Below are 21,303 nucleotides of genomic sequence, written 5' to 3'. Positions count from 1 at the left end.
GCCCCCCTTCCTGCCAGCCTCCCCGAGCCGTGCTGAACGAGAAGACAGAAGAGGTCACGGGTCAATGTCGATAGCGGCTAATAGCCGCTGCACCTGGAAACAAACAAGGAGTGCGCGTCGCGAGATCTCCCGTCGGCGGCATTCCATGCGGTCATAGTACGGATCAACATGTCGGGCGACCACGGGGATCCAGGATGACGTGGCGAGCTTTACTGCCCGTGTGGACAGGAGCAAAGCCATTCACACTGCTGGGATGTGTGAAACGGTGAATTTTGAGCGTCGTGGGGGAGGTCCGGAAGCGTCAGAAAGTCGATCTCCCGGTCGTGTCAGACGCGCACCCCCCCCCCCCCCCCCCCCCCCCCCCCCCCCCCCCTTTATGTACTCGCGCCACGCCTGGGAATGCAAAATCTGACGGCGCGAGGGGAGCCAGGAGCGGGAGGAGAGGCCGAGACCCGAGAGGAGGCAGGGGGCACGCGCAGCAGATCAGCAGCGCTGCATCCCTGAGTACTGAAGAGAGTGCTCGTCGGACGCTACAACAAGGTCAGTCTCGTTCCATACTCTTCCTCCGCACTCACTTGGTACTCTGTTACTGAAACACAACCGACGTCATGGCTCCGTTCAAGACTGTCGAGAATCGCAACAGGATTGGTGCCTCTATGTTTGTCATTGTAACCTACCCGTCATTTTCACCAGGGAAAACGAAAAATCTGGACCAGAAGAGAAGACGGCAGCCGTTTCCCTTCCCTTCCTCGTCAGAGGAGTCGCAGCGGAAACATGCAGAGCCAGCAGCTCCATGGGTCTGAACCGGTCGGAGCAGCCGGTAGAAAGAAGCAGAAAAGATCGGCCGATCCGTCGGGACGCGAGGAACCTGACGACGACGGCGGTGGCGGCGACGAGACGCCTCGACGAAGCAGAAACACGAAGGCCGCGCAGACGTCGACGACGACGTCCGCCATTCGTGGGCTGCTGCGTGATTTCTTCGAGCAGCAGCTCCGCCTGGACGTGCAGCGTCAGGAGATGATGGCGAGGCAGGCGCAGGAGCGGCTGTTCTTCGAAGAGCAATGGCGGCAATCGATGCGGAGGATAGAGCAGGAGAGACTGATACTGGAGCAGACATGGGAGGAGCGCGAGGAGCAGAGGAGGATGAGGGAAGAGGACAGGGCTGAGAGAAGGGATGCGCTTCTGACTAGCTTGCTGACCAGGCTCTTGCAAGGAGATCTCTAGTCTAGGGACCTAGGATTCCATGGTAGCTCCAGCAAGAAACTAGGATAGATTATTATACTAGTTGACTAGGATTGCTTTGTTCGTTCTTCTTTACATGGAAATAATGTTAGGTGATTGCATGTGAATTGTTAAGCTCTAGGTTGCATTGCAAAGTGGCATGTTCGAATATGCTGTCGCAATTGTAACTGGCTTTCTGAACATGACGCATTTTCTGCTGGAAATCTTGGAGCCCAACAAACGAATGGACAGCAAAAACTGGACATATGTGCAAATCGAAAAATGACATGGGAATCCACCAAGCTACCCATATATATTTCTGTTCAAGGACTGTCTAGAGTACAAGACTACAACCACACACGATCAGCTGGATAGGTGATAGATCAATCTGGGCGACAGGTGTTAGTAGGAAAGTATGCATGACATACCTCTAACCAAATTTATAGACTTCTCATAATTTTGATGAAGTTACAGAGCCTGTAGACTACTTGTGAAAAGAGTATGTCCTTACTCTTCAATTTCTCTATCATGCCTCTGCGTATCATCCTCATAATATGTATCACTATCTTGCAAGCCATCAGAACCTACGTTGTGACTTTCCTCAGTGCAGCTAGCAAAACTGTCCAATACATAAGGTTCAACTATTTTCCAGAAAGAGACAGCATTGCTTCCCTGAAAACCTATCCAAACGAATCTTCCTTTCCTCTTCACTTTACATGTTAAAGATTGTGTTTGCAAGGATTTCACTATTCTCTCAACGCCATCAATGTTCCCGCCACTGACCTTAAGAACAATGTCACCAGATTGAAGTCTGAAGCCCCCAAACATGAACCAATATGCCAGAACCCGTGGGGAAAGCCACCTGTGGACAAGTTTTGGGAGAACAGGCTGGCCTTTCTGAAAGAACTGATCTGCAAAGAAACCAAAATGTGCATGAGGTATGGTTGAAAATCGATAAGGGATCTCGCTCTCACTATTTACTGATCTGCATGCTGAAGGCAGCCATTCGAAGAAACGTTCATGGATATGCACCCTTAGAACTGAATGAGCATTAGAATCTTCCTGGAACTTAAAGTTGACAATGTAGACCCCTTTCTGTGCATGAGATTCTATTTGAGTGCCTCCAAGGAGCAAACCAATCAAAATCTCACGCTGCTCTTCATCCAACTTCATGCTCACAGGTTTTGGTGGCTTGACAACTTTCTTGCTACTGACGAGGCCACTTTGAAGTTTCTCCAAAGAATCCACTGGTATATCATACTTCTTTTTACACATTAACTCATAAATGCTCTCAGCTTTCTGATCGTCCTCCGCTGAAAGATAGCCTCTAAGCATGATGTTGCAAGACTTAGCATTAGTACCTATCATCCCATTTTTATGCATTTCACCAAAGATCTCCTCGGCCTTTGAGACATTCCCAATCCTCACAAGTGATTCTAGATAAATGGTGTATAATATTCTATTTGGACAGCATCGCCCAAGGCATTTTGTGAAAATTTGTTCCAATTTCTCATGCATATCCAGATCCAGATACAAATACATCAAGTCAAGAAAGGCTGGCATCAGATGTTTCGTATCACTTTCAACAAACTCATCCATGAGTTTTTCTGCAATCTCTATCTCTCTAGCTTTTGCCATTATCTCAATAATCTTATGATATGATGCAACATTAGGAGGGATGTTCTGATTCTTCATTTCCTTGAACATTTCTAGGGATTTCATAGGCTCACCAGTGCGTGCATAAAGCTCCATTCGGCAGATATAAGCCTGCGCAGGAAGCTCACAACCACTCTGAAGAAGCCAATGCCATGTTGCCTCAGTTTCTTCAATATCTCCTTCCTTGGAGAAGGCCCTCATCAGTGACACCAGCACATCAGTGCTCTCCTCAAACCCGGCTCGCTTCATCTCATCCCTAAGAGCTTTGATCCTGTCTCTATCAATGACATCTTGATAGCTGTGGAGCCAGATGAGCCCTGCATAAATATCCTTGTGCACCGCAAGGTTACTTGTGACTATATTGTGGTAGACAAACTCAGCCTGCCTGAGATTGTGCTTCGCAGTGCCTCCTGTTTTACTCACAAGTGCACAGAACAGTGAATTATGCAGGCTGAGGCGAGGCTTATAGCCACCCATCTGTATCATCTGGTTGTAGATGGTGCATGCCTCCTCAAGACAACGCCTCCTCGCAACACTGAGATATGCAACCACCAATATGTGGAAGGTGGATTCAGCCGGCACTCGGCCTTGCTTGATCATCGCGTCAAACACCTCTCGGCACTTATCAACCTTGCCTTCTCTGGCAAGACAATCTGCCACCCTTGTGGCTAGCGCAAAGTTGAAGCGGTACCAGTGCTGCCGTACCATCCAGCTGTACACCTGAAAGCATTTATCGAATCATCCATATGTCAACCGATTGTGCCTATATAACTATTAGGCGATTCACCGAACAGTTGGTGAGCAACAACTTTAGCTTGTATAAGCACTTAGGTACACTCAATGTAAGAATCAGTTGATCAAACAGGTAATGGGACTATTGGAAGGAGGTGACAGTGCGGGGTACTGAATAGTGAATACTAACCCGGAATGCGGCGTCGTTGTGGCGGATGCGGAGGCAGTGGACGGCGACGTAGGTAGAGTCGTCCTGTGTGATCCACTTCCGCTGGGCGTTAAGGATGCGGGTGAAGGTGGAGTGCTTGTAGGCGGGGAGCTCCTTGCAGAGCCAGGCGATCCTCGACCGACGCCACTGCTCCGGCAGCTCCTCCAGCTCGAACACCTCCAGCTCGGGGGACCTCACCGCGTCCCTCTCATCGGCAGTCGCCGCCCACTCCTCACCCTGGAACAGGCCCGCCCCGGCCTCCTCCGTTTCCTCGTCGTCAGACTCCAGCACGAGGGCTTCCAGCGCTGACGCTGCCCTTGGACGAGACACGGCGAGACGGCGCGCGAGAAGCGGCGGAACGGCGAGACGGAAGGCGGGATGAGGGGAAGCGAAGGGGGGCGGCAGGGCGAGAGGGCATCGCAGCGATGGGGACGGAGCGCCGCAGGCACAGGTGCAGGGAGGGGCGGTGGCCATAAACGAATCCACCGGACAGCAGCTTCTCTGCTCAACGGTCACCGCTGCACGGAGCAGCCTAATCTTTCCGCACAGCTGCAGACCTGCCGTAGACCTTCACCTTTGGCTTGGCCTCTGGCTCTCGCCAGGAGCCCGTGCAATCTCGTTCGTTAATCTCCATTCGCACGCTCCGGATCAAAATACAGGAATGCGAATGGGGTCTCTTTTCGCTCATAACATGTTAGCACACGGTCAGTAGTATTTTTCAATTTGCTGCGGTTCATCCAAATTCCTCCGATCTTTATGTTTCCCTATTTCTTTAATTAGATGAATTTGAATAAATATAATGTGTCCGTCTTTTCAGACGCCACCTTCTCGGGCATGCGCGCTACCGATCCAATAGGCCTACCTCTCTATATCTCCTCATTCCACGCTCGTTCGTCACGTGCTTCACCGCGTCGTGTGGCCATCCGCCGATGCCACTCCGCCTCTCCACCTTTGACATCCCCCGTGCCCCCCATTCTGCGGGGTGCTGCACCGCCCCACTTCGCCTCGTCACCACGGCCATCCCTCGAGCGCGCCCCATCCTGCGCCGCGCCCCCACTCCGCGCTCGCTTGTCGTGGCCATCCACGGCCGCACCCCATTCCAAGCTCACCAATCGTGGCCACGGTGTTCACCCCCTACCACCACCACCCCGGCGCTACTAGGAGAAGGTCATCGCTGGCTGGGACATCGTCTTCCGCGATCACTGAAGACACCACGACAGGAAAAAAAACATGTTGCAAGAGTATGTTGCTAGTGTTTCATATGTTTCAGTGATATGTTGCAAAAGTAGATTGGGATGTTGCACATATTGCAATAGCTATAAACGTATGTTGCAAGTGTATGTTCCAAATTTTTTATTTGATTTTTCAGACATATGCTACAAGTATGTTTATTTGGATGTTGCATATGTTTCACACATATGTTATAAAGTTTTATCTGGATGTTGCATATGTTTCACATATATGTTATAAATGTTTTATCTGGATGTTGCATATGTTTGCAGTGGTTTTAATTGTTTTTATGTGTTTTTACAAATATTTCAGACATATATTACAAGTGTTTCAACTATTTCGAACATATACTGCAAGTGCTGCATCTAGATGTCTTGCAACTAGACCGGGGTGTTACTTGTGTTGCAATGAGACCCACCTGCCTGTTGCGGCTGTTGGGGCGCCATCGAGCGGCGGAAGTGGAGGGGGCATGAGCTGTCCCCATGTGGGGTCGGGCGTGGGCCCTCACGTGGGGTGCGCGAAACGAAATGCAGGCGCCGGCGTCCTAACACGGACGGACATCTGTCCCCAGCTGGTAGCACTACCATAAATATAAATGAAAACATGTGTGCGGTGTGTCAAGTGCAGATGGCACTATGGCAGCACTGTATTTAGACAATGTTAAATTACGTACCTAGAATTTAGCTTATTTTAGGGCAGAGTACAATACTACGTAGAAGATAGGCAGTTAGGCACAAAGGAGGCAAACACCAAAACATCGTACTTATATAGAGGTATGAACGATAAATGATGATAAACAGATTAGAACAGGGAAAAATATTGCAAGCGCTGATAGTTGAGGATCAAAATTTCACATTCATAATTTACATACACGGTACTCGCATGAATGTAGTGCTTTTACATAGAAGGCCGTTGTCTTCAAAGGCGTTGTTTTAATTTGTACAGTGTTAGACATAGCATCCAAGTTGTGAGACGTGACGTACTTTTGAAGCTAGGCAATATCATTTAGGCTTTCAGTTGCTGAGATAACCAAATATCGATGTGTTATAAGTGCTTTCAAGAAGAAATGGCTCATGTGTTATGAGTGCTTTCAAGAAGAAATGGTTTATGTAATTAGCAAAAGACAATACTGAAATTTGATTGCAACATTTGGGGCATGCCGATGCGAGGAGAGAGCGGGGAAGCCATCGCAGGCCTCCAATTTCTTCCTTGATGAGAGTTTAATTATTACAGAAGGATTTACACATGATCTCGCTCTGAAGCAGGCAATCAAACACGGCTTTAATCATTTGCAAAAGTAGCGCGCTCCACATATAGGTCATCAAAATCAGTGAAAACAAAAGGATAACTTCAACTTCTCTAGTACCACGCTACATTTAGATTAGGTCACACTGTCATTTATTTGTTTCTTTTGACTCTCATGAAATCTAGGAAAATAATGTCCAGGTATGGTTTGTGTTGTCAGTTGTCACTGGCTCTTCTTGTTCTTGGCATAATAGCTCTCTATGGTAGAGAACCAATTCCATTGGAAACAAATTGCCACAAACCGCATGAGTCCAGCGCCAATCACCTCTATGAATGCCATTAACGGGGAGCTCTGCGGGGATAAACCAGCAGTGGCTACAGCTAACATTGTGCCCTCGAAATTGCAGGGGACAATGAATTTTGCAGATTTGATGCCGTCCAGAGCCTTGTTGGCAACATCATCGGCCTTCATTCCACCAGACGATCCTGCCATGATGTTTGTCAATTCTGGCCTCCTCTTGTGCTCTGAAATTAGGCAAACCACATGCTCAGCATTCAGTAACAAAATGTGTAGACCGTGTCTTCAGAACTTAGGATGGCAAGCTTAGTGTCAGTTTTTTCTACTCCCCCCTCCCTCCCTCCCCAAAATCTTACTGTTGTGGTTGAGAAAATGATACTATGAAGCATGCTAATGAAAATAAGACCATACTATGAGCCATGCACATAATGAAACAAATGGGAGTGTAAACTATCGACTATAGCAACTACTCCTAAGAGCCATGGACCGAATGAAACAAATGAGAGTGTAAAATATTCACTATAGCAACTATGGCCATGCACCGGATGAAACAAATGGGAGTGTAAAATATTCACTATAGCAGCATTCTTTGGTCTATGATTTTTAAAATACTGGTTTACAGGAAGTGTAAGTGTTGCTGATTGCTGAGATCAGTTTCTGAAGTGAGTAATAAACAATATTTTCATTAAAAGGTAGCCCTGATATTTTCAGTTTTGCCAAGTTGAAAAGCTTGACTACCATATCGAAGAGGATAACTCAAGCATTCATGGTTTCACTTGTTAGTTGCTACCAAAGCAGACATGAACTAAAATGTACTAGTTGGCCAGTTCATAAGCAACACATACCCTCTTCAAATCCCGGAGTCTCAGTGTCAGGAGGGAATATCAATGAGACATGAATGTTGTCCGCGACAACCTCATGCTGCAACGCCTCACCCAATCCCCGAAGCGCAAACTTGCTCGCTGAGTACGCGGTGTAACCATAAATACCAACCTGCAGCAAAGATGTTACCAACAACAAAGATTAATCTCCCAAGCGAGCAGCATTACATCGAACACCTCAGCTGCATGGCAGGCAAGGCAGCGAACGATTTCGTGCGGTGTCTACCTGACCGGCCTGGGAGGACATGATCGCGATGGACCCAGGGAGGCGCGTCTCGCGGGTGCGTGCCTTCATGGCGGGAAGCGCGGCCTTGATGAGGTGGAAGGTGCCCATGAGGTTGATGTCCACCATCCACTTGATCTCATCCATGTCCTGCCTCTCGAGCTCCTGCGGCACGAACACGCCGTGGTTGCAGACGAGGACGTCGACGGGGCCAGCCTCCCGGAGCGCGCGCGCCACGGCGTCGGCGTCCCGCACGTCGGCCGCGTGGACGCGGACGTCGTCGCGGCCCGAGTCGCGCTGGATGGCGGCGCGCGCCTCCTCGAGGCGGGCGAGGTTGCGGGCCAGGATGGAGACCCGCGCGCCCTCCCGCGCCGCGGCCGTGGCCATGGCGAGCCCGATGCCGCTGGACCCGCCCGTGATGAAGACGTGGCGGCCTTTGAGCGGGATACGCGCGGCGCGGGGCCGCGCGAGGAATGCGAGCGCGGCGAGTAGGCCGGCGGGCGGGACCAGGAGCAGGAGGAGCGCCGCGGCCATTGCGATGAGAGTCTGTTGGCTGCTGCTAGCGGTGGAGTTGTGGGGCTGGATCGGGGTGGCGGGGTTAAGAAGGACGACGGGCCAGCCGTCGGAGTGGACCGGGCAGGGAAGTCAAACAGGTTGTCAGATCTGGGAAGAACGACGATGCCACCGAGGCTTTGAAACGAGGGAGGGGAGCAGAGGACTAGACACGGGCTCGTGGTCGATGAGCGTAACGCGAGGGGGTTGTGGACTTTTGGTCGATGAGCGTAACGCGAGGGCCGCGATGGCCGAAGTTGACCGGTGAAATGTCAAGTGTAACTGACGAATTCACGACCGGGCCGCAGCGCGGCCATCCATGTTGGACACTTCAGGAAACGGGAACGGAACATAAACATAAAATGATTTTTTTATGCTATGAAAACGTAAATGTGTTCGAGAACGTGAATATTTTTGGGACGATATTATCGGAGCAAAGAATGTTGTCATATTTCACGTCTTTGGCTGCTATAAGGGACGAAAAAGTTAACTGATTGCATTTACTACTACGTAAAAAACGATTTTTTTTTAGTAATGGGTCGAAATTTTTTAGGGACGGCTAGTGATGGAGCCGTCCCTACAGTGTCATGCTCGGGTACCCAGACATCAGCCGTCCCTACAAATGGAACAGCAGGGGCGGCTGGTGATACGAGCCGCCCCTATAAATGGGTCTGATTTGTAGGGGCGACTCACCCACCAGCCGCCCCCGGCATTTCTATTTATATGGGCGGCTGGTGATTGAGCCGTCTCTATAAATGATCCCCGTATAAATAGCTCCGATTTGTAGGGGCGGCTCAATCACCAGCCGTCCCTACAAATGGCCTCCGTATAAATAGCTCTGATTTATAGGGGCGGCTCAATCACCAGCCGCCCCTACAAATGATCCACATATAAAACAGCTGCAGCACCTTCTTTCTTCTCGGGACACTCACTCCAAGAGCTGAGTGACCTACATAAATTTGTGGTGGAGACACAAAATCAACTGGAGATGTGTTTACCTCATACTTTTTTATATAACGCCACATCTCATGATTCACATGGTTCATCAGATACAGACGCTGGGCCCTTGCTACTTGCATGAAATGTGGTCCTACGAGCGGTTCATGCCGGTTCTATGTCGATACGTGCATAATCGAGCATACCCAGAGGGCTCCATGATAGAGGGTTACAGTACTAAAAAGTCATCGAGTGTTGTCAAGAGTACCTAAAAGTACAGAAAGAGATTGGTAAATCCGATTATCGTCACAAGGATAGGCTGGCTGAGAAGGGCACCAGTGGTAGAAAAGTGTTCATCGATCATGATTATAAAGAGGTGAGTCGGGCGTATTACAGTGTCTTGCAGAGTATACAACCGATGCAACCGTACATTGATGAACACTTGGCTATCATTATGGCGAAAAGAAATAACCGTTCGGATGATTGAGTCATGAAACAACACAAGCAACGACTAACTACATGGTTGAAGGACCAAAACATACTGCCTAAAAAAACCATAGACTCTATTACCATCAGTAGGTTAGCGGAGGGGCCATCGAGACAAGTGACATCTTAGAATGCTTATGACATCAATGTGTATACGTACTATACCCACACAAAGGATGGTAAATATGTGAACCAAAACAGCGGCGTTCGAATAGAGGCTCTCGATGGATTGGGGCGAAAGATCCAATATTTTGGCATCATTGAAGAGATATGAGAACTTGACTATGGAAGGGATATAATAGTGGCCCTGTTTCGATGCCGCTGGATCAAACAACACTAACTGAACGAGATCGAATTGAGAGTCCTGGACATCGAGAATCTAGGCTACCAAGATGACCCTTAGGTGCTCGCTTCACGTGTCGTATAAGTTTTCTATATGTCTGACCCACAAAATAACCTCCCCCCGAAGAAGAAGACAAAGCACGTGGTTGCCTCCGAGAGTTGATGGCGTGGGCGATGTTGAAGCTTACAATAACTACGATGAGATGCTGCTATTCACAGACTTTTCTAAAAAAATCAGTGTTGTGAAAAAGAACCTCCCCAAAGACATATTGCCATGGGAACAAAAATGTGTTAAGGGAAAAGTCGTTACAGCGGGCTAGCTAGTTGTTGAACGTGGAGTGTTTATGTAAATATGTGTTTGTAAGATTTCATTTATAGATGTGTGTGAGACTATATATTTATGTACGTATGTAAGACTACATATTTTTGTATGTGTATGAGACTACCCTTTGAATTGTTCAAAATTAGTGACAAAGACAGATGACTAGACTAAAATGATAGAGCATGATTTTAAAAAATTTTAGAAAAAACCATCACATTTGGAGTTAGTATGAGGGAGAAAAACTAGTTACAAGTTTCTACCACAGATTAAAAAGAGAAATCACACTTATTCATCATTGACCATCATGAACAGTTGTGCTTTTACTTTTTTAATCTCCGGATAAAATTTGTAACTAGTCTTTCTCCCTAACTCTAAATGTGATGATTTTTTTCCTAAAATTTTCTAAAATCTTGCCTATCAAGTTAGTGTGTTGATTTGGTCATTCTTTTCATTTGACAAAGTTTGAGCACTTCAAACTTTCAAATTTAAAAAAAATGATAAGTTCGAACGAGATTTTCAACCATTAAATAATTTCAGCTGAAAAAGTGATGAATACCAAAGTTGTATAACTCATCAAGATCTACAACTTTTATTTTGGTCATTTATTCATCTGACAAAGTGATAATAAACATTGTTCATAAATCAACATGTTTCTCGTATAGTTCAGAAAATTATGAGTCATATGTGAATTTATGAACAATATTTACTAATACTTTATCATATGAAGAAGTGATCAAAATAAAAGTTGTAGATAGTGATGAGTTCAACAACTTTTATGTTCATGACTTTTATTATTGAAATCATTTAAGGTTTCAAAATCTTGTTTAAAGTTGTCAATTATTAAAATTCAAAATTTCAACTATTCAAATTTGGTCAAATGAAAATATGATCAAAATAAAAGATGTACATATTGATGAGTTCTACAACTTTGGTATTCATGAGTTTTTCATCTGAAATCATTTACTCTTTCAAAATATTATTTCAAGTTAAAATTATTTGAATTTCAAATTTTGAATCGTTCAAACAAAGTCACATGACAAGATCACCAAAATAAAAGTTGTACATGTTGATGAGTTATACAACTTTTAATGTCATAAAATTATAGTCGAAGTTTTAAAATTAAAATTTTTATTTTTTGTTTTTTTGTTTTATATTTTGTTTTGAGTATAATTGTTTATATATATATTTCTTCATATATAGAATAATACAAAATATTATATTTGTGCATATACACAATTGTTTTTATATTACTTTTATTTTGGTCACAATTGTTTTATATATACACAATTATTTTTATAATACAGAATTAATAATTTAAAAAAATAAAAATATATTTGTAGGGGCGGTTGGATCAGGAACCGCCCCTACAAATGCATTTGTAGGGGTCATTGGATCAGAAACCGTCCCTACAGATCATCGCGACTATAAAAGCAAGGGCACACGGGTGTTGTCTGCATTTGGGCGCTCTCTTCTCCTCCGACGCCGTCAGGCTGCCCCGCCGACGCCGGCCCGCGCCCCTTCCCCGCCGACGCCGTCCCGCGCCCCTTCCCCACACCCCCTATCTCCGCGCCACCTCCCCGCACCCGCGCCCCCTCCCGCGCACCCGCCCTAGGGTTTCCAGAGGAGCGGCGACGCCGTCGGCGAGCGAGGAGCCTTCAGCCTCCAGCGGTCCCGCACCCGGCCCCCGATGCCCGCCCCCATGCACCGACGACGCAGGCTCCTGGCGCCCCGCGACCGGCCCCCGGCGTCCCGTCCCCGCACGCCGACGACTGAGGCTCCCGGCACCCCGCTCCTGTTCACCTCGCCTACCCCAGGACTAGATTCGGCCGGCTGAACATGGCCTTGCCGACCGCCGCCGCCCTACTCCCAGCTGCCTAGGTCTTCGCCGGACCCTTTGTCGGCAACGAGCATCCTCCAGTCACACACCAGGTATGCCCACCCCCACTCTCTTCCCTTCCTTCTGGGCAAAATTGAGCACCCGAACCCTAATTCAAACTAGCTATATCTAGGTAATACGGATCCAAAAGTATGGTGTGAACCCTAATTCAAACTAACTGTAACAAATTGTGTAATGATGAAAGATTGGAAGTGATGCTTATTTACTTTCAATATCTGAGCCACCCTTACCAAATCACTGTCATGAGCATATATTTGCATGCTAAGTTCCAACATGCACTTTAATTTTCAACGGTTTAACATCTGTTTCAAAGGCTTAGGCGTCTGGGCAGACCCAGCTCGCCCTTTAACAAAAAACTATCATGGCATTGAAATACATGGTAAATTCACTCCTGTTGAACGCCTGTCATTTTCAGCTAAACATTCTAGATCAATGGCCCTTGATATCAGAACAAGCTAGGAGCCAAAATAAAATGTACCTAGTAGCTAGGGCTCTTGATTTTGTTGAATGAAAATCCTTGTGATTTACTATGGATCATTCAGGCTCTCCGACGTGAGCATATTCTGCATCAGGATTCTTCATGCTGAGAAATGAGAATAGGATAATATTAGTGATGATTATTCGATATCCCCTGTAGATATGCAGCTCGGTTGGGATGATGCATCAATCTTAATTCGCATACGTGTTACAAATGCTGATGATTAGTCGGTCCAGGAATCTCTTAGTTGATCTGTTGTATTTCAGTCTGTCGGCTACAAGCAAGCAATGTTCCACATTAGCTAGCTAGCCTGATTACTTAAATTAGATAAAGCTTGATTTGGTCAACCAACATATACACTGAACTGAATACCGGCAGTTTCTTTTGATTTTTGAATGGGGATACTCACTTCTTAAATAGACAGCTTACTTGACATTTGAACTTGAACAAGAGAAGAAAATGTTACCTACGCACGCACAAGTTTTTTTTTCTTCCAGACTAGCTCTACGCCAGATATATAAACAACTTGTTGACATCTTACATACGTATACCAAATCAAATACAGTGCTTGTATATTGCAAGATAAAAATTGGTGCAGTACCTGAGAAGTAAAACTTAAGATCGGCTAGCCGCTGCTTACACATTTGTTAATACTTCAATTTTAATTTTAGGAACCACCTGTCGATTATATTTGGTAGAGGCATGCCATGATTTTATCATTGTGCCACAACATGGAAATAATATCTTTTCATTGTGGTATTGTTTCTGTCATAAGCAAAGCAGTTTGCTTTACTATGCCACTTTGGCATTATAAATTAGCCTATGTGACCAAATTCATTTCAATTTAGAGTCATACACATTGAAATTATCCTATGTAAATATTTTGTTAATATAAACTTAGGTTAAAACATATAAGTTCCATTTTATGTGTTAACTGCTCTTTAACCCTGTTATTTTCGTTACTTACTCCACTTCATTTTTCCCAAATACCTATGTTTTCCCAGGATGACACTATTTTTATCTTGTAATTCTTAATGAACTGGTGCTTATAGCTGATTGTTTTGGATACAACTGTTTGTATATACTACTACTACTATACTGAACTACCACTACTACTCTACTCTACTGAACTACTACTACTCTACTTGCTACTGCTAGTTACTTCTACTCCTACTAGCTCGCTGCTACTCTACTCTCTTCCCTAGTTGCTGGCTGCTACTCTTAACTACTGGCTGCTACACTTCTCTACTCCTCCTCTACTCTACTCCTCTACTATTACTCTATCTACTATTACTCCTCTACTCAATAGTTGTTGCTTTTTTACACCTTTTTCTCTCTATGTTTGCTAAGCAGCTGTTGTTTTTTTTGCCAAATCCCCCCTCTCCTCTCCTTTGTTTTGCCGATGATGAAATTATCCAAGTCCATACATTATATGGAATATGAGCTGATGATCAAGAACTTATGAGGAACTTGGCATCATTAGCAGTTGCCCCTACATTACCTTCTCCTCTCTTCTCTGTTATGATGCCTTGATGCTCCAAGTTCAAGATCAGATGATGATTGACATGTTTCTGAGGCCTCTACTGCTGCTACTTCTCGTTTTTGACATATTGTTGTTTTATAGGACTACTTTGTTTTATAGACCTTTTTATTTCTTATACCTTCTCGTGTATCTAAAGCACACTTTCTTGCATCTATTAGAACAAAGCGCGAAATAATATCGCAGACACTAGACAGTGTAGCCCGATGCCTCGAGCATGATGAGCAGCCAACCCTTGAGGAGCAAGCACTAGAGGACCAGCTTACTCAGGATCAGTTCGATAACGAGGTAGAAAAGGATCTAGAAGTGATGCTTACTCAGGAGCAGTGTGACGAGGAGGAAGGCCCTGAAGGAGAGGCGGCTGAAGGCAAAGAAGAAGAGGATGATGATGACTCAGAAGAGGGATATGAAAGTCCCGAGGATCCTTTCCCACGTGAAGCCAGAAGGAGGCCAATGGAGGAAGATTTGGATAAGGATTTTGACCCGAACGAGGAGGTAGAGAAAAAGCTTTAGCTTGTAAATTTTGCTAAAACTTTGGTTGTGTTACCTCTGCTAACATTTTGACCTATCATATATACAGGTCCCTCCTAAAACTCAGAAAAGACGATGTCGACATCTGCGATATCTCGCTGGACAAGACAGAGTAGAGGAAAGGAGAGCAGAGGCAACAGTCACAGAGACGGATCATGATGCCTTTGCTCCACAAACTCAAGACACAACCACGACTACTAAGCCTAAGAGGAAATGAGGGGATAGAAAAGGAAATCTATATCCAGATAAGGCATGCTATGTGATAACAGAGGTCGGGCCAGCAGGGGAGATCCTTGAGCTGAAGGAATTAAGAGGACGATTCCGTAATACGATTGGGGCCCTAGTAAGAGATAAATTGAACCCAGTAATCCCTAACTAGAGAGAGGTACCAGAGAACACAAAGAATGCACTATGGGATAGGTAGCTGAAGATCAATTTTAGATTTCCAGAGGGTAAGCACGAATTGGTAAAAAAATGCTATCAGGATGATGGGAGAGTCATTCCAACGTTGGAGGTCGGAGCTCAACACGAAGTATATCCAAAAGGGGTTAACTCCCTTCAACGAGTTCGGCAAAATAACTCCTAGTCAATGGGAGGAGCTCGTGGCTCAGAAGACTTCATTGGAGGCATTGGAGCTCAGTGCCCGTAACACCGAGCTGGCGAAGATGAACAAACACCACCATCATCTAGGCCCTAGTGGCTACTATGCCAAGGAAGAGCAGTTTAGGAAGATGGACGAAGAGGCCACAGCTACTGGGAATATCGATGTGACGAATTTGAAGGTACGCTCAAGGAACTGGATATATACGAGGAGTACAGAATCATCCAGCGGTAATCTTAAGTTTGATAAGCCGGAGACCCAAGAGGTGGTATCAAGGATACTAAAATATGCTAAAGACAAGGAGAAGGGCTCATTCAATCCTTCTAGAGAGAGGGATGAGCTTAGCCTTGGTTTCAGAAACAAGGAGCACACAGGCCGCACCAAGGGGTTAGGGAAAAGGACGACCTGGAAGCAAGGATTCGAAGAGGATAAGCACATGTATAAGAAACATGGCCGAGACCAGGAGACTAGTCTTGAGCTTCAAGTGAAGGCTCTAGTTGCGAAGGCGCTAGAGGAGCAAGGACTATCTATGGAGCCACGGATATTAGTGACGCTGCTGAGAGAACTGGCATTAGTTGGCAGCCCTCTGAAAGTTCCTAGCAGCCAAGGTTCCGATGCAGCCACAACCCCAGTCGATTGCATACGGGAATCAACTAGTTGCACCTTGGTGCTTCTCAGCGGCCGGCAGAACACTGTGATGGAGGTAACAACGGGTGTGGCACATCCTCCTGGTGGCTTACACCATAATAATAAGATATCGTCGGACTACACTAGGGTCGAGGTGCATACAGTGAAGCCCGAGTTCATACAGTGGAGGATAGACTATGCAACTCCTAAGGGGCTAGTGTTACTCGGAGACGTTATGGGATAGTTCATCCTCTGGCACAAACAGGATATTATATTGACTGCTTCTTCGCCACCTCCCCCTCTCCCAAATTTGGAGCGGGTTGTTGAGGTCGGGGAGATATTTTTATCATCTTGTAACCCCCATATTCCTGAGATACCACATTCTTCCCCGCCTCCTAGCGAGCATGTGCCTAATGAGATGCCACAACCTTCTCTAACTCATACCGAGCAAGTGCATCATGAGATACCACAGTCTTCTCAACAAGCACAACCGATACATGAACAACGAGTGCCTCCTAAAGAATCTACAGCACAAGAAGATGAGGACGTGCCTGAATGGGAACTTCGAAAGAAGCATCCAATCACCATAAGGCAGTTTATGTTCCGATAAAAGATGTCTTATCGGTGTCTAAGTGGTATTCCCATGACCAGTTTAAGCCTGAGAACCAAGTTAAAAAAGTCCCATCACGGGGTTCTGAGGAGGTCGTCACTAGCAAACTTCACCAAATTGCAAAGAATTATCCAAATGTTGATGCCATCAAATGGTCAAAGGATTATCTAAAAACATATGAAAGAGGCAAGCCCTTCCTACCAAACCGGGACATCCAGCGCCTACCACTTGGAATGAAAAGGTTCCATGATTGGTACTTGCGTGTTCTCCCAACGAGCATAGATCTCATACAAGCATGCTTTCCCACCGGCACATTTGGAAGCCTAGCCGAGAAAATTGTCTTTAACTTCAATGACATGCAAACATGCTTTCACCTGAGAGAAATGGAGATGAATCTAATTCGCATGTGGTACCTGTAAGTCCTTGTCCTCCCGATATGATATGAATGTAGTCTTTGAATTTTATTGTAACTAACCCACATCGTGATTTGTAGAATGCAAGTGCACATTGTCAAACAAATGCCAAGTGTGAAAGCCGGGTATGTAGACCCTCAAGCTATAGCCCAAACAAATTTTAATTACCCTAAACGGTGGACACTGGATGCCAAAGAGCTAGCTGCTGCAAAGACTCTTTGGGAGAAAGAGCACATCCGTACGGCAAAACTAAGGGAAGAGTCCCTTAAGGTTGCGGCATACATTGCCCTGGCTTTCAAAAATCTCCAACAACACTCTACTATATGGCTACCATACAGCTTCGAGTAAGTTCAACTCTATACTTAAAGCTTTGTTCAATATATTTTATTCGATGCAAAAGAGCTTATCTAGTTCTATGATTAAATCTATGCAGCAACCACTGGATTTGTATAGCCGTCGATGTCTGGAGGAGCATGGCATGGGTCTTTGATTCATTAGATAGGGACACGGTGATATACAAAGACTTCATATCGATTCTGAAGACGTATACATATTGACAATCCTCATTAGCTTATATGTTTGTATACATACTTGTAACGTTTACTTTTAGATACTAACAAGTTGTATTTGCTAAAATAATTCGAACAGAGCATTTAGGTTCTATGTCACTAATCATCATGGAAGGCATGATCCAGCAAGGAAGAAAAAGCTGGCTATAAAAATACTATGTGCGGTAAGTGTAACTTACTTCTTTAGTACTCCGTTACATGGTTGTCAAAAGCATTACTTAACATTTTTATATGCAAAACACACAGTGCCCTAAGCAGAAGCCTAGGAGTGTACATTGTGGATATTATATATGTTCTATGATGAGTAACACCGGTGCTTACAGGAGACACCCCTTAAAGGTAAGTTTAAACCTCTTCACCCATAGTATAAAAACTTCGTACATGGTATGAAATATTAAATCGAAACTTGTTCTCTTGTAGTGGAGAGAAGAGAAAGAAATGAAAAGAGATCCATACAAGGATGACCAACTCTTAGAGCTCGTCGGTGACCTTTGCAACTTCATATTGGACTAGATTGTACACATCAGAGGCGCCTACCATGACTGAGAGTCTGAGTTAGGTACAAATCCTCAGTACCAACACCTTCGTGAGACTGAAAGGCCAGCTCTAGGACGTTGATAACAATGTGTATGGAATTTATATATTTAATGATGGATTGTATATATTCTTGTGAATTGGACTTGTAATTGTAATTTACAGAATACTCTTGTGCTTGTAGTCGTGGTCGCGGGGCGTTCGGCAACGCGAACACTGGTCGCGGGGCGTTCAGCAACGTGAACGTGGTTCGGAATGTTGGTCGCGGGGCGTTCGGCAACGCGAACGCAGTTCGGAACGTTGGTCGCGGGGCGTTCGGCAACGCGATTTTGAATTGTAAATTCGAATTTTTTTAGCGGGAAAACGTACTATAGGGGCGGTTCTAGGTTGAACCGCCCCTACAAATACCTGTTTGTAGGGGCAGCTGGTGTTTCCAGCCGCCCCTATAAATTGATTTGTAGGGGCAGCTGGTAATACGAGCCGCCCCTACAAATCAATTTGTAGGGGCGGCTGGTAATACGAGCCGCCCCTATAAATCGATTTATAGGGGCAGCTGGAAACACCAGCCGTCCCTACAAATCGATTTGTAGAGGCGGCCTGGGAACCGCCCCTACAAATGCATGATTTGTAGAGACCCTTCCATAGAGACGGCTGGACAAACCGCCCCTACAGAGCCTCTGGAGCCGCCCCTAAAAATCATATGTACGAAGGAGGAGCATAGTTTAGATTTCTTTTAGGGACGGTCGGATCTTTTCATTTTAGGAAAATTGGAATCTATACGATAGATTAGGCTATTCAGCTTGTAATTTGATATTCCGCGACTTTTCACGGTTCACGTATAAGCCTATTTTAAATTCATTGAGTAAAAGATAGAAATTGATTCTATAAATCAGCATGCTATGTTTCTATTTTACAACTTATAACACGCTTTTCACCTTGCTCCCTTGTGGTAAAAATGCAACACAGAAGTATCTCTCTCGTATGGCCCATAGTAATGTACAAATATATTCCATATAGAAGCATATTAACTTAATTAATATGTGTCTAAATTATGATTATTAAAATAAATTAAATTTCAAGGATCTAAACGGTGAGAAAATTCAAGATAAGCGCATTTAACTTGACCAAAAGACAGCCAACCCTCTAAAGAAGCATAGGTGAAATTACATATTTTCGAACCTTCCGATAGAGGGTGCTAGGACGAATGTCTAAGTGCGCACTAGCATTGAAGACTAGGCAGGCGTCCATGGTTAGTGGCCTTGGGCCCGCCAACGAGGTCTCAAATATCCATCTATAATACATTAATCTAGCGATTATCATACTTTATATGGATATGAAGTTTTAGACTCAAATGGAGAAAATGAAACATAAGTTTTCTAGAGTACTAACCCTTTAGTTTTTTTATAAGGTCATTTAAAAAATCGATCTAGGGAAAGACCTATGACACTATACTAAAAAAGAAAATTATCATCAGGTGTGCAGGTTGACAAACTTTGATAGCTACTTGCCACTAAGCATCCATGAGACCATAACACATGCCTGAGGCCATGTGCATCTTGCTGAAATAACTCAGATGCGATGAGGATGTTTTTTAACTAGACATGTTTTTAATTCACTCATCCCACTAGACTACAGACCTAAGGTGTTACTAAATCTCACGTTAGGCCACAGACATGTTCACAAGGATATGAGGTTTTAAACTTGAAACATTGCTTGATATGTCTGATCTATTCCATACTTCTATTTCCGTGCACCATTTGATGTAAATAACATCAGGTTTGGTTGGTTGGATTTCAAGCAGTAAGCCAGCGAGTAGTTTTTTTTTGTTGCTAGGTGGTTAGATAAAGGCAACCAGCCATTAGTTTTTGTTAGCTAGATGGTTGGATGGTTCAATGAATATAAGCTATTGGTTGGTTTATTTAAATTACATAGAGTTATTTTAGCTCTTAGCTCTAGCTAATCTAGATATAGCCATAATATATTCATGAGCCAATGTAATTCTCTAGATGCCCAAAAAAATGACTTTCTTGTGTATCACTAAAATTGTTAAATTCCCTTGTGTGCCACTTCCACAAATTCTCATTCCTTCCATGTCACGTTATTGTGGAAAAGACACATTTGCCCCTCCAATTAAACAAGTAAAATTTTGCTTATTTGCTTGGTTTTCATTGCAGGTTTAGATCATATTAACATGACAACAAAATAAGTGGAACATGGACGCATGAGATCATGCCACTATGACAAAATTTGCATACGGTATTTGATTAGTCTTGCTGCTAATCAAATTTTATTTACACAATGGAACCAAAAGATGCATTAATGTCATTCAAATTACATGACTAACTTTTTTATAGTAATTTACCCCGCGTGCATAAAAACACACACCTAGAGGTTGTGGCACACACTCGGCGCTCTCTACTTGATGACAATACTTGCCGCGGCGCGTGAACTCAGTGCACTCAAACTCTAGTGCCTCACCTGGCTGCCTGTGCACCCAATTTACCACCTCGATGGCTCGATGCCCACCTTACTCTCGACGAGTGTCCATTCCCCTAGCACCAGCAGAAAATACTTATAATTTGGGATGAAGTGTAAATTATGTCATTTTAACCGGTTATGTCAGTCTAGTTGGAGCAACATTGTCAACCGACAACAATGCCTCTCCCGTGAATATTTACCTCAAAAAAATAACAGAACACGATGACAGTGGCACGGAATGGATAAAATTTTGCTGCAGTGGAACACAAGAGAATTTAATATTTTTCAGTAGCACCGAGAGAATTAGCTCTATATTCATTGATTGAAATAAAAGAACTAATCGCTTTTTGAAAGGAAAAGGGTTTGAACCGGTGAAGAGTTTGAATCCTAGGCTCCTAGCCATATGCCAAAATTGTCCAGAGATCTGTCTCTTTTATAGATAGGCTCTAGCAATACACGAGACTCGGCCAATATGTACTAACTTATGGACCCATCAATACCGAGCCCGGTACATCTGGAGCTACAGCCCATACTAGGCGGGACTGGATCCCCCATGCGACTGTGTCTGGGCCACGCCGATTGTCGAGCCCACCTGGTTAGTCGCCTTCGTTCCTCAGTAGCAGTGGACAGTGGTGCCGTGCCAGCTGCCAGGTTTGGCTCACATGCTACGCTGCGCGGTCTCACTGAGTCGTC

General features: G+C 44.9%; 3 protein-coding genes across 3 annotated transcripts; 1 reads left to right on the top strand and 2 right to left on the bottom strand.

Annotated features, from left to right (window-relative positions):
- The first annotated feature begins 418 nt into the window (after positions 1–418).
- On the top strand, positions 419–1,362 carry LOC136464233 (trihelix transcription factor GT-3b-like). The gene is made up of 2 exons (XM_066463193.1): positions 419–540; positions 694–1,362. The coding sequence occupies exon 2, from the start codon at positions 775–777 to the stop codon at positions 1,222–1,224; it is 450 nt and encodes a 149-aa protein (XP_066319290.1). The 5' UTR covers positions 419–540; positions 694–774; the 3' UTR covers positions 1,225–1,362.
- Positions 1,363–1,514: 152 nt separating this feature from the next.
- LOC136464232 (pentatricopeptide repeat-containing protein OTP51, chloroplastic-like) lies at positions 1,515–4,425 on the bottom strand. Its single transcript, XM_066463191.1, has 2 exons — positions 3,800–4,425; positions 1,515–3,597 (listed from the first exon to the last, which is right to left on the bottom strand). Exons 1-2 carry the CDS (start codon positions 4,289–4,291, stop codon positions 1,729–1,731), a joined length of 2,361 nt encoding a protein of 786 aa, XP_066319288.1. The 5' UTR covers positions 4,292–4,425; the 3' UTR covers positions 1,515–1,728.
- Positions 4,426–6,219: 1,794 nt separating this feature from the next.
- Positions 6,220–8,402, bottom strand: LOC136464231 (3-dehydrosphinganine reductase TSC10A-like). Its single transcript, XM_066463190.1, has 3 exons — positions 7,698–8,402; positions 7,436–7,583; positions 6,220–6,817 (listed from the first exon to the last, which is right to left on the bottom strand). The coding sequence occupies exons 1-3, from the start codon at positions 8,226–8,228 to the stop codon at positions 6,516–6,518; spliced, it is 981 nt and encodes a 326-aa protein (XP_066319287.1). The 5' UTR covers positions 8,229–8,402; the 3' UTR covers positions 6,220–6,515.
- Positions 8,403–21,303: the final 12,901 nt, after the last annotated feature.

The sequence above is a fragment of the Miscanthus floridulus genome, chromosome 7, assembly GCF_019320115.1.
Source record: "Miscanthus floridulus cultivar M001 chromosome 7, ASM1932011v1, whole genome shotgun sequence".
Classification (NCBI taxonomy): domain Eukaryota; kingdom Viridiplantae; phylum Streptophyta; class Magnoliopsida; order Poales; family Poaceae; genus Miscanthus; species Miscanthus floridulus.
Note: the sequence above shows the minus strand (reverse complement) of the source record. Positions and strands in the feature narration are given on the sequence as shown.

Bases quoted from the DNA above. Each gene is read 5' to 3' on its own strand.
- LOC136464233 (XM_066463193.1), top strand. From the start codon at position 775: ATGCAGAGCCAGCAGCTCCATGGGTCTGAACCGGTCGGAGCAGCCGGT.
- LOC136464232 (XM_066463191.1), bottom strand. From the start codon at position 4,291: ATGGCCACCGCCCCTCCCTGCACCTGTGCCTGCGGCGCTCCGTCCCCA. The intron at 3,598-3,799 runs GTTAGTATTCAC...AAATGCTTTCAG, and splicing joins ACAACGACGCCGCATTCCGG to GTGTACAGCTGGATGGTACG.
- LOC136464231 (XM_066463190.1), bottom strand. From the start codon at position 8,228: ATGGCCGCGGCGCTCCTCCTGCTCCTGGTCCCGCCCGCCGGCCTACTC. The intron at 7,584-7,697 runs GTAGACACCGCA...TCTTTGCTGCAG, and splicing joins TGTCCTCCCAGGCCGGTCAG to GTTGGTATTTATGGTTACAC. The intron at 6,818-7,435 runs GTATGTGTTGCT...GCCTAATTTCAG, and splicing joins GACTCCGGGATTTGAAGAGG to AGCACAAGAGGAGGCCAGAA.